The sequence below is a fragment of the Lissotriton helveticus genome, chromosome 7 (assembly GCF_964261635.1).
Source record: "Lissotriton helveticus chromosome 7, aLisHel1.1, whole genome shotgun sequence".
Lineage (NCBI taxonomy): Eukaryota > Metazoa > Chordata > Amphibia > Caudata > Salamandridae > Lissotriton > Lissotriton helveticus.
Window position 1 is genome coordinate 765,780,299 of NC_136068.1, and position 19,893 is coordinate 765,800,191.

At 44.8% G+C, this 19,893-nt stretch overlaps 1 protein-coding gene across 6 annotated transcripts in view; it reads left to right on the forward strand.

The window, feature by feature from the left end:
* Positions 1-19,893, forward strand: part of FNIP1 (folliculin interacting protein 1) — a 333,439-nt gene that overhangs the window by 167,219 nt on the left and 146,327 nt on the right. For 4 of the 6 annotated variants that reach the window (XM_078653134.1, XM_078653128.1, XM_078653132.1 and 1 more), the window contains exons 5-7: positions 390-434; positions 8,743-8,817; positions 19,360-19,451. In XM_078653134.1, coding sequence (XP_078509260.1) covers positions 390-434; positions 8,743-8,817; positions 19,360-19,451 — 212 coding nt within the window. The remainder of the gene's footprint in view (positions 1-389; positions 435-8,742; positions 8,818-19,359; positions 19,452-19,893) is intronic. The other 2 variants (XM_078653129.1, XM_078653133.1) reach the window with 1 other exon arrangement.

Sequence of the window (19,893 nt, forward strand, 5' to 3'; positions counted from 1 at the left end):
AAGTTACTTAATGCAAATTAATATAAGTAGGATACATGAACATCCTCCCATTTCCAATTGTCATGCAGAATGAACTAACACCAAATGGTCAGTTGCCCACATAATGCGTGCAAAAATCAATGGATGTTTGAGACTTACTACAGAATAGTATTGCAAACTGGTAAACTAACCAGGCTCCCACTTACCTTATTGGCAAATAAATAAATAAACACACAGACTGCCCACCCACACACCTCTTGAAGGGATGTATGGGGCCCAGATGCGTCCTATTTGTTGTTTTTGTGAGCCTACCTGGCACTCCTTGAGGTATTCCTTTTCCCCCATACATATTTACCTCGGAAAACACATTTTTTCCCTTAGACAAAAATACTTTTTTTTCATTCTTATAGCATCAAAGATTGCTGTGAGCACCACAGGAGCAAGGAGCTTGAACGGTAAGTTAATGTAGCAGGTGTAGCTTGAAGGGGGATGCCCACCACAACAACCAAACACAGGCAGTGCACTTTTTTTTGCTGAGATTCTGTTTTGGCTCTTATTTTATTTTTTTGCAGACTTTTTTCTTTGTAACACAAAGAAGTGGAGATTGATCGACTCAGTTTGGGATTTACTGTCTTTTTACATAGTACTTCATTTAATCCAACAATATGGCTATCCCATCATCTGAGTCCTTTTGCAAGACCCCTATTGAACTTGCTTCCTAGAGAGTGTGTTGGGCAAAGTTATGAGACGTCAGACTATGGCTTTTTGAGAGCCAACGGAGATGAAAATATGATAGTTGGGTGCATTCCATGGATGAAGGACTGTCGTAGGCAAGCAAGCATTTTAAAGAGTGTTTCCATGACTTTGAAAAGTAGCTTTCCTTCCAGAGAGCGTATTTCATGGACTCGATAGCCATGAACAGAGCACTTGTTCAACTTTCCTGCATTGAACTCATGACCAGTGAATGATTATCTCACCACAAGTCATTGTGTAATAATAGTAGCAGGGTTCCCAAACCTAGACAATTCCAGTGAATTAAGTTGCAAGTAATCTGTGTATAATTAAAATTGAACCTGTTGTATATCTTGCCACCGCAAAGTAGTCAATTGTGAGGCTGAATGATACCGACAAAGTGAGCGACTGGTTGCTGGTATGGATTTAGTGTAAGGCAATCTTTGGACTCAATGCTATGGCCAGCTGGAATAATAAATTAAATAGTAACGTATGTAATCGTGACAGGAACTTTCTGTTTTCTATCCCTTGCCCACAAAGGCAGGCATTCTGACGCTGCTAAGGTGTTGTTACCCCAGAGGCTTCAATTTTTCTTTGAATAGGGGCATGTGTAGGTTTTATTCACCTGCCTGCTAGCATGCCCTTTCACAACATGGACAATGTAATCACAAAAACATATTGATACCCTTATTCTCCACGATCCAATAACCTGCTTACAGCTCATATTTTGTTTTTGCTGTTTTTTTTGTGTTTTTTTTTGGGATTATAAACTTTTATTCGTCATCCATGCACACACACAGCTTTCCGCCTACAACCCTGGGGCCGGCAGCAAACTATGATTATAGCAGTACAATATGCAAGTCCAATGCTCATGAAAGGGGGAAAGAAAGAAATTGTACCAAACACTGCACCGGCGTCGACTGGTCTAATTGTCCGAGCTGCAAATAAAACAACGACATTATTGTTGCATGAACGCCGATGCCCCAAATCCTTACCCCCCAGTTCTCCGGGAGGGTGAGTTCGGTGGCCTCCAGTGCTGCATTGGTAGTCCCATGGGGTGTGCGCATCCGACAACGTGGTCTAAGTCTAACCTTCCTAACCCAACATACCCACTAACTCCCCTCCCCTCCCCCCTAGACTGCCTGTGTGCCTTGTCCTTTGTGCTAATGCCTTCTCATCGTTATGTGTCTTATGCCCGAGCCTGAGCTTCCCGCACCCTCCCCACCCGCCCATTTCTCTCACTCACTTTGTGCTCCTAACCTGAATATCTCCCTGTATGGGCAGTCTATGTGTCCTGTGGTCTCTAGTGTCAGAGATACCTAGGTGTCCCACCCGTGTGGCCCCTCAGGGAACATTGAAGTTATCTATTCCTCGTTGCCCTCCCCCCCCCCTCTAGTTGCTCCTCTGTCTCCTCCTGATCCTCAACCGCGTCGTTCCTATTCGAATTGTATGTCAGGTATTGGTCCCAAAAGTTCCGCGGCCTACTCACAGGGGGAAGGAGCTCACTATACAGCTGAGATTGCGTGCAACTGTACAGCATATCCCTCTCCCATCCTCGTTTAGTTGGAAGCGGGCCACGCATCCAGCACCTCGCGACCGCTCGTCGTGCCATAATTAGTCCTATGTCAGCCAGGCGACGCGTAGCTAGAGGTAAAACTCTGGTGTGTCCCAGCAGAGCCAACGCCGGATCTACTGGGAGCTCAATCTCCAGTATCCGCCCCAGCTCAAGAAAAACATCTTCCCAGAAGTTGTTAATTCCCGGGCAGGACCAAGCCAGGTGTAGGAAGTCCGCCACTGACTCATTGCAACGTTCACATTCAGGCGTCTGCCGGAGCCCATATCTGTGCAAGCGTTCTGGAGTGTAATACACTCTCTGTAGAAATTTAAACTGAATGAGTCTATGCCTAGCATTCAGCGACACCCGTTTTGTGTTTTGGCAGCAATACTTCCACATTGTGTCACTTATCTCCGTCTGTAAGTCACGTTGCCACGCCTGTCGGGCCTTCGAGGGTTCTTGTGTTCGGTGACACTGCCCCATCTTGTACAATCGCGCTATCATCTTGCAGCTCGATTGTGTTTTTATTACGTAAGTCAGTTCTGGCAGTTCTGGGGGTTCCTCCATATCAGGCCCCAGCAGCTCCTGCAGTGCTGCGCGGACTCTGTGCAGATGGAAACGGTGCAGCAACGTCGCAGTGAACCAGGAGGGAGCGACCTGATCCCAGGTGACTACCCTCCCGTCCTTGAACAGGTCCCCCAACTTAAGTATGCCTAGTTGACTGAGGGCACGCGTGACTCCCTTTTCTCGCAGGGGTGGAAGCCATATGGCCCGTTCTATCGGAACCAGGGGGGAATACAGCAGCGAGCAGTCATGGTTTCTGGCCAAAGAGTGCCAGGCGTGATTCGTAGTCGTAATAGAATCCAGAGCACCCACCCGTCGCGTGGCCGGTTCAAATATAGTAGCCGCCGGCGGGAGGGGCTTCGTGAATAGCGTCTCTAGAATCACGTGGGGGATGTTGCGATCCCCATGTATCCAAGTATGCAAGTGCATCGCTTGCGCGACCCTGTAGTACCGTTCTACATCCGGGGCCCCCAATCCGCCTTGGTCATATGGGAGGGTCAGGACTTGCCACTTAACCCTAGGTTGCTTACCTCCCCATGCCAGTCGCGTGAGGGTCTGAATTAGCGTTCTGAAGAATGCCTTAGAGAGGACCACCGGGAGGTTGTTAAAGAGAAACAAGAACCTCGGGAGTACCAGCATTTTCATGAGCGCGATGCGGCCCGTGAGGGACAGCGGCAACTTACACCATCTGTCAACATCTTCAGTCAACTTCGTGTAGGCTACACCGTAGTTTTCCCTGACTAATACATCCGGGTCTGGGTGTATCTGTATGCCTAAGTACCTAACCGGGTCTTCCGACCACTGCAATGGGTAGTCCATGACAAATTTGTTCGTCACCGGAGTCAGCGGGAATGCCACCGATTTGGGCCAGTTCACCTTTAGACCAGATAGGGCGCCGAACTGCACTACCTCCCTTAGTACTGGTGAGAGGTTTAGTTCCGGGTCTCTGACGTACAAAAGCGTGTCGTCAGCGTACGTGGAGATACAGATCTTATATGTAGGGAAATTAATACCTGCATGACTGTGGTATTCTCGGAGTGCACACGCTAGGGGTTCCGCCACTAGGGCGTATAGCAACGGGGAGAGTGGGCAGCCCTGTCTTGTGCCCCTGCCTATTCCGAACGCCTCCGTGACTGTATCACCAATTCGTAGCCTGGCCGTTGGTTCGTAATACAAGGCGCCTATCATTTGTAAGAAGGGTTCACCCAGTCCCAGTTTCCTAAGCACCCTGGACATGAATGGCCATTCTACGGAGTCGAAGGCTTTCTCCATATCTAGAAATATTGCCAATGCCTTATTCTCCGGCTTCACATGCTGCATCGTCCCCAGGACCGTGCGAATGTTGTATGGGAGGTTCCTAGAAGGGATAAAACCCGCCTGTTCCGGGGCCACCAGTTCCGGGACGAGTAGTGCAAGCCGCGTCGCCAGCACCTTTGCGTACAGCTTAGCATCAACATTGATCAATGAGAGGGGTCTGTACGAGCCGCATTCCGTGTCAGGCTTCCCTGGCTTAAGTATCGTTATGATAAGTGCCTCTCGCATAGTCGGGGGCATGGAGCCTTCCAGGCAGATATCATCAAATAATGCTGAGAGTTAGGGGACCCGTTGTTCCTTAAACGATTTGTAGAAGCCGACAGTCAGCCCATCGGCGCCCGGAGCGCTACCAGACCGCATACTATCTAAGGCCTCCTCTATTTCCTCCCTTTGGATGGGCATCATAAGGAATTCTCTTTGCGAATTGGACAGTTGTGGCATCTTAATATAACTCAGGTAATCGTCAATTGCCCCTTCCATTCCCGTTGATTTCGATTCGTATAGAGCAGAGTAGTACCGCCTAAATTCCCCAACAATCTGTTCCTCGTCGGTGAGGATCTCTCCTGTGCTCGAAATCAGCTCGCCAATTAGGAGTGGCCGTCGCTCCTGCCTAATCATCTTAGCCAGGAGAGAACCAGGCCTTTCACCCTCGCCGTAAGTGCGGGCCGTAGCATATTTGCCCATGTGTTGTACCTATCTGTCTGCCTCTATGTGATATTCTGTTAGCAATTGTTTGATCTGGTCCAGTGCGTCTCCCTCTGGTTCCGCCTGATGCCTCCCGTCAAGGTCTGTTAGCTGGCTCTCCAAATATGTAAGCCGGTGCCTAATAGACTTCAGGACACTGGAGTGTTTGGCCATGGCTATCCCGCGTATGTAGACCTTAAAGGTCTCCCATAGCGTCTGAAAACTTTCCACGCAGCCCGTATTAGTCTCAAAAAAGTTTTCGATTTCATTCGCGAGTTCCCCTCGGAACTCCTCGTCCAGTAAAGAGTACGGGGGGAAGCGCCACGTAAAGGGAGGGATCCCGCGAACTGGCGTCTCCAGGATCAGGAGGAGAGGAGAGTGGTCAGACAGAGTGCGTGGCAATATTTGACAGTCCCTCAAGTTATTGGATAGCTGTTGTGATGTAAGCCAGTAATCTATTCTAGTGTGTAGTGCATGATACGCTGAATAATGAGTGTACCCCCCTCTGGAGTGATGTCTACTGCGCCATACATCTAAGAGTTCCAAGTGCACCATCTCAGTTTGAAGCGCCGTGGCAGCCGCCGACGGGCTCCTGTGTGGTCCCGCAGATCTGTCCAGATCCGGGTCCAGGACCAAGTTAAAGTCCCCGCCCCAAAGCATATACGTGTAATCATACTTCTTGCATCTCCGGGCTAAGTCCACGTAGGAATCAGGTGAATCATAGTTAGGCCCATATACATTCACAAGCAGCAAGTCATGCCCCTGGCCCCTGCATCTGCAGATTACATACCTCCCCTCTGTGTCCGTCTCTAGAGACGTCAATGTGAGTTTAGAGCGCGGGTTTACCCATATTAGTGTCCCCCTCGAGTGTGTGGTAAAGCCCGCTGCGACACTGCATCCCGCTATCCCTCTGTGTTGTAACATCCTGCTGGTGAGAGGTAAATGTGTCTCCTGTAAGAGAGCGAGATCTATGTTATGCCTGCGCAGGTAACTAAGGACCTTTCTCAGCTTCCTGAAGTCATTGAGGCCCCTGATATTCCATGTCAGTGCCCGCAGATGGGTCCGTGCAGTGTCGGACTGTGGTGTAATGATCTCAGCCCCAGCCATAGTTTACAGTATGTGTGTGAAGACTACTTTGCAAAAGTATCCATCGCCCCCGCGAAGCGAGGCCTGGCAGACTGCATAGCGTGGATTTGCCGGTCCCGAAACTAGCGGGACTCACCCAATTTGCAGCTGGCAACACCCCGGCAGTCAAACACATTAACAACTGGCATCTAAATACAAACCCCAACATTCCCCCCACCACCCACAGCAGACCCGCCCCAATTTGGCCTCGCAGAATCCCATCCCTCCCAGCCCTCCCCAGCAACAAGTAAAACATTCCCATGTGCATAACGCTCAGAGGCAAAGGTAGCCAGCCGGCACGACCCAAGCGATCAACTTCCGACTCTGTTGCCCGGCCCCCTGCCCTCCGCCCTGCACCATCAGTAATGTGTAAATGCACCAATCCTCAGGACAATGAGTGTAATTCCCTCGCAGTCCTCGTGTTAGTCCTCCTGCCGTCTTATTTCCATATGCAATCCCCTTACCCCGCCCGTATCACACCCGTCCGAGACCTCCCCAGATCCTGGGACCAGAGTGCACTCCAGTATTAGACATTCCCATGTCCATTCCCCAGCCCCACTTATCTGTCTCTGCCCATCTATGAGTCTCGCTTTCGAGGTAATCTGCAGCGGTCTAGGATACTATGGATCCCTCTCATGAGTTCACTGTGCTCCAGACAACATAGATTCAGATCACTCTTGCTCTTCAAGGCGGCTCGATTCCGCTTCCTGCCGTTGCTCAGCTTGTCCTCCCGTCTTCTCTCGCGCCCACGTCTTCAAAGCCTTCTGCAGGATTGCTGGGTCCGTGAAAATATGCGAGTGGCCTTGTTCACTCGCAATTTGGCTGGGTATAACATTGCGTAGTCGAGGCCCTGTTCCCTAAGACGTTTCTTGTGCGGGGCGAAGTGTTTGCGTGCTTCCTGTACCCTCGCTGTGAAGTCTGGGAATATGGAAATGGATGACCCCTCAAATTGCAGTTCTCCTTTAGCTCTTGCCAGTCTCAGTGCAGTGTCTCTGTCCCTATAATTCAATAGTTTAGCTATTATGGGGCGTGGTGGTAAGCCCGGATTGGGTTTCGGGCCTAGCGTGCGGTGTGCGCGTTCCACGACAAACATAGTTGAGAACACTCCGTCACCCAAGAGCGTAGTGAGCAGCCGTTCTATAAATAGTTCCATGTTCCCAGTCTGAGTTGTCTCTGGTAAGCCCTGTAATGCGGAGGTTGCAGCGCCTCGACCGCGCCTCCAAATCCTCAGTTTTGTCCTGCAATGCCCTTATGAGGTTTTCCGCCCTCCGTCTCGCCGTGTCCAGGTCTGTTTGTGCCTCCTCCACCTCCGTAATTCGCCGTTCGGCCATATCATGCCTTTCCGAGTGCTTGTCTAGACGCTCCGCCATGCGGTCCATTCGGTATGACATGGCGTCCATCTTGGACCCTAGCGCCGCTATATTTGTTTGAATGTTTTGTTCCATAGAGCGGAGCATCGTTTTAATGTCCGAGTGTTCATCTTGCGGAGTCGCTGTATGCACCTCATCATCCCGCTGCGTCGGAGTACTTTGCACTGGGGCTCGCCTCTGCGAGAAGGGGAGCTTACTCTGGGTTCTGTCGCCCTTTTCCATGGTCAGCAGCGTTTTGTATTGGCCTCGGAAGTCTTAGTTGAGTCCGCTGCGGCGCCAACCTTTGGGCCAGCGAGACACTCGGTGCCCAGTACGCGCAGTGTCTGAGGTCGGCGCGCCAACTCCACACCCAGTCCGCGCTGCAAGGCCGCGATTCTATTAGGCCTGCGTGAGTGTGCGTCTCCACTATGGCGGGCGATCAAGTCCCCGTGTGTCTGGATCGGGTGTATAGTGCCCTCAGGACAGCTGCCGCTGACAGGAGGGGTCCGGTTATGCACTGCAACGAGTAGGCACAAGAACCGACATCCACTGAGTCTCAGGTGTTCTAGATGTGTAAGAGCACCAATTAGTGTTGCTCCAGGCGTAGTGCGTGTGTGGGAGAAGGGCTGCTGTGTGGTCTCTCTCTCTGGTGCCCTATCAAGGAACTGCACCCCGCACCTCCAGGGCCGCCGCCGCCTCCTCCGCTCCGCTCACTTGCCTCGGTGTAATGGCGCCGCCGGATACCTCCCCGTTCTGTTGGGCAGACTCACCTCCGCTCGCCTGCCGTCTCAGCTGCACGGTCCGGGGCCTCCGCTGGCTCTTGGCGTCCGCCTTTAACTCCCGCTAAGTCCGCAGGTGCCGCCAGCCGAGGTGTAATCCGCCGGAGGGGGCGTAGTCGCGTTCTGTCGCCGCACGCCTCTTTACGCACCGCGGATGCCCAGCGCACCCGAGGCCGCGGTCTGAGGCCCACTGCACGCTCTTGGAAGCGAGCCGATTCCCGTCCTTTTCGTCGGTCGGATTCGGATTTTGAGCAGATCCCCCGGTTCCGCAACTGCTCCGACCCACTCGAGGGCGTCAGGGGGGTGCAATGAGTTGGATTCGTGCCGGATTTTGTCAGGATCGTTGATGATGCCGGCGGAGCCCGGGAACTATGCGGCCATTTCCTTCGCTCGCTAGCTCCGCCCCCCCTGTTTTTGCTGTTTACTAATATTAAACCTGCAAAAGAAATATTGCCACGTAATGCTAAGAAATGTCCTATTAAAACTTTGCAAATACATGATAGTTTACAAATTAGTCTGTTTCTTGCATTGAGATGTGCGTTGTTAGCTAAAAAATACAAATTAATCCTGTTTTTATATATGATAAATTTCTTTCTTGTTTTCACAAACGTAAACAGCTGATATTAGTACATTTGATTTTATTTCCAAATATTTTTTCTAGATCACCTCCGCAACTCATGCTTAGCAAAGTATTTACAGCAAGAACAGGAAGCAGCATATATGGCAGTCTAAACACGTGAGTACTGAGCAGTTAAACAGAAGGTATTCATGAGATGTGATTGCACCAGGGAAGGGCATAACCAGTCTTACGGAGGAGCTCAAAATTGAAGTGTTAGTAAGCAGAACAGTTAATGAAATTATTACGGTGTACTTCATGGATGTAGGGGTTTGGTATTAAAAATGTGGCAGATGCACAGTGAGAACTGAATGACTGTTGAGCAACTTGGCTATCTTAATTTTCAATCAGCCAACACGAGTCGCGCCACTGTGTATGTTTAGAGGTTCGTTTCATTGGTCAATAGTCGCTTATTTTCAAAACTTAAATAATGGCCCAGCGATTTTTCACCATTTTAGATTTTGAATTCATTTTTCTGTAGGTATTGAATCGAGTTACTGAAGGCATTTCCTACAGTTATTTTAGTATCAGAAATTCGCCTTGGCAGATCTCATTAAAATAACCAATTTAATAATAAAAAAAAGGCTAAGAAGAAATTGGGCTGGCAGTTTGCATAAGATATAGTATTAGTATAATTCTGTTTATTTTAAGGGCTCCAAAATCGAATGACATAATCATTTTCCTTAAACAGTGTATTTCTCCATTTTAATTTAACCCTCGGACTGTATGTGCGATACTTGTTGTGTTTATATTTGATTTTAGACAGTCCTCATAATATATTTTGAAAAGTAGGACTTTATGAAGCCACTCCGTTTTTAGCATAGCATATTATGCTAATAGTATTTACAAACACTGTTTGATCAAAACTGAGGAGAACAGGCAGGGCCGGATTTAACACTGGTGGCGCCGTGAGCGGCAATGTTTGTTGCCCCCCTCCCCCAATGACCACCTCTGACATGGATTCCCTCACTAGCACCCTTTAACAGTGCCCCTCAAGACTCCAGAACCACTTTCTCTCAGATTTATTTAGTTTTATAGCACCACTCATACCAGTGTAAGGTGTCAGAACACTTTACATCACACACATTACACAGAGACAATCATTTGTGTAAATCAGTGTATAGGAAATGTTACATCAGACAGGACTAAAAGGTGTAGTGTAGGAGTGACATGTCATCGATACTGGTAGGCAATATAGTTTAAGAGTTCTTATTCTGGAAAAGCACAAATTCAATATTTAACACATAACGTCATTTTTAGGGGTTCTCTTTAACAATAATAATTGTTTTCTACCCAGAAGAACCACTTTGGGAAGATTAGGGTAATGAAACAGTGCAAAATAATATATAGCTATATAGCGCTAACATATACCTTGCAGTTTGCATGAAGCTCTTTGATGACAGTTCATAGCTCAATGTTCTATATTAGGATTTTGTCTTATAAACGACAAGTAACAAAAGGAGCTCACTTGCAGAAGCAGTAACCCACTGACCTATTTCCATTATATGCACTTTATCTGAATGGTACACATTCTTAGCAGCAGGCATTTTAACCCTCTGCACTACCTTAGGATGAGTCAAAACTTCCACTAGACAAACCTCCGGTCTCTTTCCAGGAAGAGGATTAATCACGGGAGTTATCTTGACATTTTAATTGATGCTTGATAATTGTGAAGGCCAGGAACGCGGCAGCAGGTGCTTTTAAAATGAGAATATACTTGGAAAAATGTCGCCCCCACCCCAAGTCAGCGCACCACCCTAGAGCAGGCCCTGATGAGAACAGGCAAAGGTGCAGATGAGCTGATGGATTTTGAGTGGCATAAAAAACCATAGCGAGATATTACAGTAGGTGATCAAATTGATCACATATGGAGGGGTGTAAGCAAAATGGGGGCAAACCTAGCAGAGCATAAGACCCAAGCAAAATTCAGCTATTTCTGTGTTATGTGATTCTTCCAGCTTGTAAATTTACAGTTACACAAAGCATCAAGCAAACCACTGCTCTGTGAGAAAATAAAGACCACTTTTCAAATAATCAATTTTATTGCCAAATTCCAAAATACTTGACTTTGCGGTGGGAAGATCATTGCAGCACTAATTATGCCAGCATCATTACTGTGGCATCCCCTGTCTGTCACCCTCTGCCTACATTTTTTAGGTCGAGCCTAGACAGCGCATACGCTGTCTGGAAGACATGCTGTTTTCAGTATGTGGGCTTAAATCCCCCCCCTCGCAGCCGATTTGTTCTAGTACGTTGTCCTTAATGGTCCCACCTTCTTGTGTCTTGCTCCTCCCTTGGAGTATTGGCCTGTTACCGCTATCCTTTACCTTTACTGTATTTGTCTTGGCGCACTTTTTTTTCGTTGCTGGGTGCCCTGTTTTTGGAAGTTTCAAAGTAATCCATCTCATGGTTTCCAACTCGTCTCTTGTCCGCCGCTGCTGCAAGTTCCATTAATTTCCACTTTATCTCCCTGGTGGTGTCCCCCACACCATCACCTCCCACCGTCGCTGCTTGTGTTTGCTTTTACTGTTTTTACTTTACCCTGCACTGTTTCTTGCTCGCCTGCCTCCGGGATTGGTCAGCCCTAGCAGGCAGCTTAGTTTGTTTCGCCGCTTCTCTAAAATATTTTTGACTGTATGCTTTGCTGTAGAGAAACTGCCGGGCTATAGGGTTGCTCACAAACCTTTGACACAGCCATTGGCGGCTCTGTATGCAGAGACTCTCCCAGCTTCCCAAACCCCGTTCAGCATACAAGTAATCATCATACATAATGCACATAAAAATGAATACATGTTATCTACATGGGCGCTGTACTTATTGTTTCAGCACGGCGACGCTTTTTTATTCACACTACAGGGGCGGCCACATAGAGCGTCCATCATGCTCTACTATGGGGGCCGATTATCTCCACTTAATGCTAAAAATCTGTGCTTAGCATAGTGTGCCGTCAGATTTGTATTTTGCTGTTTGTCATTGCACCCAGCTATATGGTACAAGTAACATCATACCTACAACAAGTCAGGACTATTTTCTCCCTCCCTCCCCTGATGCTCAGTGTTTACATTTTATATTGAGCCTTTTTTGTCATTAAAATGCTTACAACATCCATGTCTCAGGCACGCTCAAGACATAGGAAACAACATCACGACACACACTCCCTGCCTCCCCCGTTTGGTGTCCATGTTGTAACAGTGAAGTTGTGCCTTGCATACAACCAAAATAAAAACAACATGGAGAGAATGGAGGAATTTTCATTTGTGAAGGCTGACTCTACTGCTCCATGAATCGCTGCTGCTGCGCACGACACAATAAATGCGGCCACTGTACCATATCGGCAACAAAAGGCAGAACGACTTCTCCTTAAAGCGTAGTGAGTTTGTGCTGATTCTTTGACTTTGGCTTTAATCAACATGAAAGCGTTTGCACAATATAAGAAGCCACTTTTTTTTTTTACAGTTCGATGTCTTCGCAGTACTGAATTAATCAACAAAACAATGACAATCTTTAAAGCCATATTTGAGGCTGTTTATACTGAAAACAGTTTAAGCTTGGTCTTCGCTATTCCACAATCCTGTTTTCTGTCTCACAAGTGCCGGGTTGTGTGCCAGGCCTCCAATGCCTACAAAGACCCACGTAATTGAGCTGAATACAGAAACATTTGTGAGGTGTTACCTGATGGCAATGAAGCTATGCCTTCTCCGCAAATATACATGTCTACTTCTTTCCATAGCACCTATTGCCAATATTAAAAATAAAAAAAAATGCAACTAGAGGGGTAGGCCCAAATAACCCTCCTTTACCTGGGCATGAAACATCTAAGATGTACAACAGAAAAAAGTAGTAAGGAGGGATCAATCAATTTTTTATTTTCGTACAAGGCACCATCAATTACCTTGACGCTTTCAATATTTTGTACATATAAGTATTCATGATTCTATTAGATACACGTATCGTATGGCGGGACTGGGTACAAAAATCAATTACTCATACATCAAACGTATTATATAGAAGACATAAACAAATACATAAGAATCACATATAAATCATAATCACTTCTATAGTACAATACATATACATAATATATACAAAAACCCTAATTGTTACTTATACTGATGTACACTTCTTATTCTGAGTAATACACTCCGAGGTAGTCCTCTTTGTGCCTGGGGTATCACACCTCTTTTCTCATTGGCTTATAGGCGCCACTAATCTAAGACCAAATTTAAAATAATTGGACTCCTCCTATATTTGTCGACACAGTCCCGTTTCAGCCCACAATTGTTTTCGGCTTCTTCAGGACAAGGGTATAGACATATCTACAATAGTAATCAAAATTAAAATTACATAACTATACATTTTATTAAATTCTACCGCTCTAGCTCTATCCCATCATTGCCCATACAGTGCTCAGAGAAGGCCAATACCACGTGAAATCAAACCATGCCACTTTCGGGGTGGTATTCTGGATGCCAAAAGTGAAAATTAATCCCAAAAATCCTCTAATCACAACATATAACAGGGTGTACTGTGTGTGTGTCACCATATCAGTGCTCACCCCAAATCAACACCGGGGAATCACCTAAGTAAAAACTGGAGAGTACCTGGAATCTTATCCTCACTCTCACAGCAAGTCCTATACATCAAGGGTACATGTTCCCCACATCACACGGTTCCAAGGTTAAACTAGAATCCTGCGATAACAACAAGAGGGCTAATATCGGTCAAATCAATAATCATTCCTGTCCAACAATATATCCTGAATGGAGCGCTATCCACAAACACATGAACAAATCAAAAAGTTACCTGGAATTATAAACTTTATAAGCCGCTCAAAGTAAACACCAAAAGCCTCCCTGTCGATGGGGGTTCCTTCACCTTGCTGCCTAAAGTGAAACATATACTAAAGTTATATGAACGTCAGTCACCCATAGCGTACTCCTACTTCCAGATAAAACTGAATATCCATAAGTCAGCAAAGATTACCTGTTATACGAGTCCCCAACAACAATTTAAATGTACATTCCTCACTCTTTTAGCCACCCCATCGAGATAGCAAACGCTCTCATACCTGGAGAGTTTCTGTACGCACAAGATCGCGTCATTCGCTTCCTGGTGGCGACATCAATGACAGACTCAAATAAGGCTCCGAGTCTTTTCCAATTCTGTGAAGGGGCCATATGTTGAAGAAAGACTCCTCAGAACTACTATAGATCTAATCCATTTTCGTACAAATCTTATCCCACTAATAGTGAAATATAAACTAAAACGACACCCGCTTTAAAAAAAACGGGAGGGCACCAATCATCTAATCCCATGTCAATAAAAATTATATATAAAAAATATATATCACCAAAAGCAGTCTGTAGTAGATTCAGTCTTATCTCTTACCAGTCTCCCATGTGCACAGATGGCACATTACAACGGAAATATAGATAAAATAATGTTAAAAGTCCATCTCACAGGGTATATCCACATATATTACTCCACCAGGACCACTATTCTAAAAAAGAGAGAGACAGGAAAAAAACAGACCCAAATGAGCTTATCTAGATCATTCCCGTGCCAAAGATTAATCGCGGGAAATTAAATAAGGTATTAAATAAGGTATCACCGTCTATCAGTGCCAACATGCAACGAATAATTACTTAAACTCTATACATGCCGTCTCGGTTATGATGCACAATAGAGACAAAATTAGAAAATATTACCATACATAACGGTCCATGAACGAAATAGCTCCCTCTATGCAGTAAAGGTGAACAACTACACCCTCGTATATCTAAGGGGCTTTTTGATACCCATAACCCTCTCACAAACTAGATATTCCGAAGCACTGTATGTTCAAATAGGGGCTTCCATTCTCACAGCATATCCATATATATCCTTCTTCACTATACACCCCCACTTTTATCCACTACACCTATATTTCCATTTCCAGATCCAAAATCTGGACACACACCTCCATAACGAAAAACATTTTCTTCTAAATCAGTGCCCATAATTCATCCCGGTCGTTAAGACTATCTACGGCTGTATGATATCTCTCTAAAAGGCGAGCTTCTGTACAGTTCAGCTTCATTTCTAATTCTCCTTTGTTGCATGCCTTTATCACCACCAATACAGACCAAACCAGATCGTCCTCACTATGCCCGCACTCAATATAGTGCTGCACCAATGGCTTTCCTTGAGTTCTGCATCTTATACGAGATTTATGTTGCAAAATTCAAATTTTTACAGCTTGGGTTGTTTGGACAATATATGACTTCCCACACGGGCAAGTCGCCACATACACCACATTTTTGGTGTTACAGTTCGAAAAAGTCTGCATCGAATTTTGAGTCTGTCATACTTATACATGTGACACAGTTAGTACACCGGTAGTGTGCAACCATTGTCGGTAGACCTAATAAACTTCTTGTGTCTTTTTTTATCAATGGTTCACTTATAGCTCTGACTAGATGTGGTCTTAGGATTTCTGCTTTTCCTAAAGGAAAAGAGCGGTTTGGCCATGTTAAGGTGTTCAATCAGTCTCCATTTTCTCAAAATTATTTGTTTGACTTTATTAGCTTTGGGATTGAAGGTAAGAACACATGTCATTTGTTCTACTTCCTCCTTTATTTTAGGTGTTAACAAACTTTCCCGTGGGGTATACCACACCCTTTTAAGGGCTGATCTCACCAGTTTTTTCGGATATCCTCTAGCACAGAGTTTATTTTGTAGGGTATCCGCATTTTCAAAATAATCATCTTTGTGGAACAATTGGGGCGAATCCTTAAAAATTGCCCATAGAGCAAATTTTCTTTGAGACTTCTGGGATGCCCACTGGTGAATTCTAAAATGATATTCCTATCTGTAGGTTTAGTATATAGACTAACCTCCAATTTACCCTCATTGTCAAAAGTCCATAGGTCCAAGAAATTAATCCTGGCGTTACTAACAGATTTAGTAAATTTCAAATCAGGAGTACGTGAGTTCAACCATAAATGAAACTGTTCAAGCTCTTCTTCACTTCCATTCCATATAAGAAATATATCTTCGTTGAAGCGAACCCATTTAAGCGTGTAATTTCTAAATGGGGCATCATCATCAAAGATATATTGTCTTTCAAAGTGATCCATCATGAGGTTCGCTATTTCCGGGGCGAAACAACACCCCATCGCCACGCCCTTTATTTGTAGAAACAACTCATTCTTAAAAGAAAAAAAGTTATTTTTCAAACAGATTTTAGCCAATTTAAGTATAAATTCTGTGGGGACCTGATGTGGTCTGACTCTTTGTTCTAGGACCATTTCCATTACCAATATTGCCAATATTTAGCAGGTTCCCCAGCACGTCTACTTTCTGTCTAATTAAGGGGCTTTAGAAAGCTAGTGATTTTCCAAAGATCACACTTTGATACAATGGGAAAGCTGTAACCGGAACCGTAAGAATAAGCTCAACTCGACTGCAAGTAATACCTTACTCCATGCAACAATCACTTCAAAACTTTACAGCGAATCAGGGCTTTAATTTGTGCTTCACAGAATAAGTTACCCAAACCACAAACCGATGAATTATGCAGTTACATATTTTGATAAAAAAAGGGGCTCTTCGTTTGCAGACAAGGCCACAGGGAACAATGAAACAACCACCGATTCCAAGTTAAATAATGCACGTTAAAACTTAGTTTTATCCCCTTAGACAAAGCGGAGTGTGACATATGCCTTTGCCAATTCAAAATTTTTAAGTAACAGCAATCATTTTTACATCATTTTTACATCTTTTTATTGTATTTTAATGTACATAGTAAGTTTCGAAAAGAATACTAAACTTGCAACAACTCTGAACAAACTCTTTCACCTCTCCCCTACTCAAACTTGTGCCCTGAAAAAACAGTTAATATTGTAATGTAGGAAGTAGGTTTTAGACAGCACTTAGTTTTCTCAAAATGTTGATTGAAATTTGGGCTGCACCTACATATCATGGCCACCCCATCTATTTTGAGGTACTCCTGCTGAAATGATTTTTGCAAATCCCCAGTTATAGCACTTCCTTAGTATTTTTCGGATCTTCTGACCCCCTATGTCACCACACGTCAGCTGAGGTCAGGTGGGGTAGGTTTGGTGTGTGTACCTGCTATCAAGAGAGCCAGGATGGGAGGTCGGTCTTTCCGCCTACTGGCTGCCAAGCAATGAAATGCCCTCCCGATGGATCTCCGGATGGAGGTCCAGGAGAGCTGTTTCAGGAAAAAAATAAAAACGTACCTCTTTCCCCGAGAAAAGTAGGGTGGTGGTAGTGGGTAACTGAATCCTGGCTAACTCTACCGCAGCACGGGGACACACTGGTCTTAGTGTAACCATTGCGCTTTATAAATGTGCCTATTATTATTATTAATTGCAATATCTGTAAGCTGCATCTCAGTTTGCCACAGTTAATATAAAATGAAACACATCCAGGCATCTGACTATTGCAAGAACTCAAGAGCACTGGAATATTTCGAGCAAATGCCTATGCCCAGCACCCCCACCCCCTCTTGTCTAACTGATCCCCCGACCAGTCTAGGCACTTTCAGACCAGCTCCTTTTGTCTGAGGAGTCCGCCTCGCTTTTTCGTTTCTGCTCCTTTACTCGCCTCTCTCCCATTTTCAGCTTCTGCCAAGCTTTCTCCTTCTGCTCCTTCTCTTGCGCATTTAACTGCTCCATCTCACACCTCTTTTCCGTCTTTCACTCTTGCTTTGACCCCCTTTGAGTCTCTTTTTTACTCTTGCCTCTCATATGCTCCTTTTCCACATTTTTCTCTACCCCCTCGAGCCTGGGAAGCGCATGCGCTACTTTGCGAGCAATGCTTTATGAACTTGAAGCCCCGCCCGCTTTCCGCCCATATTTGTCATTGGCTTGTTCACTTCTCCTTCCTAAATGCTGGCTTCTAATTCGTTAATCGGCTTGTTAGTCCCTCCTTAGTACTGCCTTGTCTTCATTTGTAACCTCCCGTAAGGACTGGTCCTTTTACTTTGATTGTTGCACATTGTCTTAATTACTTTGTAAGCACTATTTTCTTAATGGTTTCTCCTACTGCAGGCACTACATGCTTTCCTGCAACATTCAGCGTGCCATGCATGGTTTCACAGGGAACTTTACAAAAAAAAACATTTGTTTGTCAACTTGAAAAACAAATGCTTTTTTGGGTAAAAGTGCCCTTGCCGCACATTCCCTTTGATAGCGGCCTCGGACATTTCTTTAGGCACGGCTTGTCTTAAGAAAGAGGCGTGGCCTCCATTAACGTGAAAGCCAACATGGGGCGCTTGTAAACAACAAGCATTTGAAATACAATATGTCTCGAATTTTAGAAATTTTTACCTATTGGTATTGTAAATGACAATGCCTTTTATTATTGCAGGTTTTTAAAACCCAAAATAAAAGTCATTGTCATGTGCAATACCAATGGCTCAAAACCTCGCAATTGCGAGACCTATTGCATTGCAAATGCTTGTTTTAGACATATTGCACAGCAGCACTGGCTGCTATGCAACATTGCTTAAAGCAAAAAAAGTAACATGGCGCTGTCAAAGCTGGCCTTGTCATTGCGATTTTTTTTCATTTGCTTTAAGCCATTTTGCACAGTACCCGTGTTACTGTGAAACATATATATTTTTTTAAATGACAAAGCCAATATATCTCACGTAGGCGAAACCTATTGCCTTTGCCAATGCTTGTTCCTGTAGGGCATCTTTGTGGGTAACCTAGACCAGGCTAAAGTTATTTGTATCAATGCATTTTGTTGAAGGTAGGCATATCATTGAAATCAGTTTCCTGAATGTAAAGTTCCCCCAACCCACTTCCTGTTCCCTGACGCTTACCTGCAGCGCTCTGTCGCAGACTTTGTGTACTGAGAGTGCTTGCCATTATTTCCCACACTAACCGACTGATCGCGTTCGCTACTCCTCGCCAACGACGGCAGTAGCTTCTGCACCAACAGGACTCTATTCATTTAAAGGGGCATCCCACGTCTACTCTGCCCAAAATCATTCGAAGTCTGTTACTTCACCTGAAATTAATTTATTAACCACACTTGAACAAAGCCATAGATATGTTTAGAAAGATGCAAATAACAGTATTTTGTGCAGACTTAATTGGTGCATTTCTCTTATACTTAGTCAGTTGGAGTTTGACATACCTACTTAAAGTTCTGATGTTGTCGCTAAGTGTAACATTTTGGCTGGTGCAATTTGTCCTCCACAACACGAGAATTGGAAGAGGGCTTTATTAATATTTTTGTTTGCTTGATTTTTTAAACTAAAATGTCATGTTAATTGTTTGGAGATCGCTTACATAGCAATCGACTGACTTGGCAAATAAATTCTGTGATGGCGAGAAGAGACTGTTGATGAGTCGTAATGTTCAACAGTGTTTAACAAAGCATTGCTTTGTGACATTCATACACTCAATTCTCTTTGACTGCTGCACTTTGGCCCATTGATCTTTTTATCTTTTTAGTAATGCATTCCTCTAATTCACATTCGATGAAATCACTGCGGGAAAATGATCTCTTGCTCTTGCACTCGCTGTATCTGCAGAGTTATTAAATTAAGTGGATTTCTATGAATTTGTTCTTGATCTGGAAAATTAATTGCATAAAGTTAAACATATACTAACTATGCTATTGTACATTTTCTTGCTTTTATAGTTTGCAGGACAGCCTTGAGATTATCAATCAGGACAATAACACCCTGAAGCCAGACAACAATACGCTTATGAATGGATTGCTCGGAAACATAGGTACTGTGGATTGATTTCAGTACTCTTGTCTTGCAACTGTTATTAATGATATTTCCTTAAGACCCAGTTATTTTAGTTGACAGTAGCATATTATGTTTGTTGACTGCCAAATGTCTGGATGTACAAAATGATTATGCCCCATGAAGAAGACCATCTTTATCAGTTTTTGTAAAAGTCGGTTTGCTGTTTTCCACATTTACTGAGTACCCAAAAGTAGCAAGGTTCATCGGCTCTTTTATGTTGTTTTGTAGTGCTGTGTGTAGCATTTGAGCAGATATCCTTCAACTGAGTAATGGGTGGTGGTCCTTAAAAGCCTCGGCCTTGTAACGAATGTCTAAATTTGTGAATACAATCGAGGCTTTTTGTGCATTTCTTGTGTGCTTGGTCGTGAACTTGTGTAGGTGTGACCTTTGAATGGTGTTTAGAATGCTGGTGCTTGTTG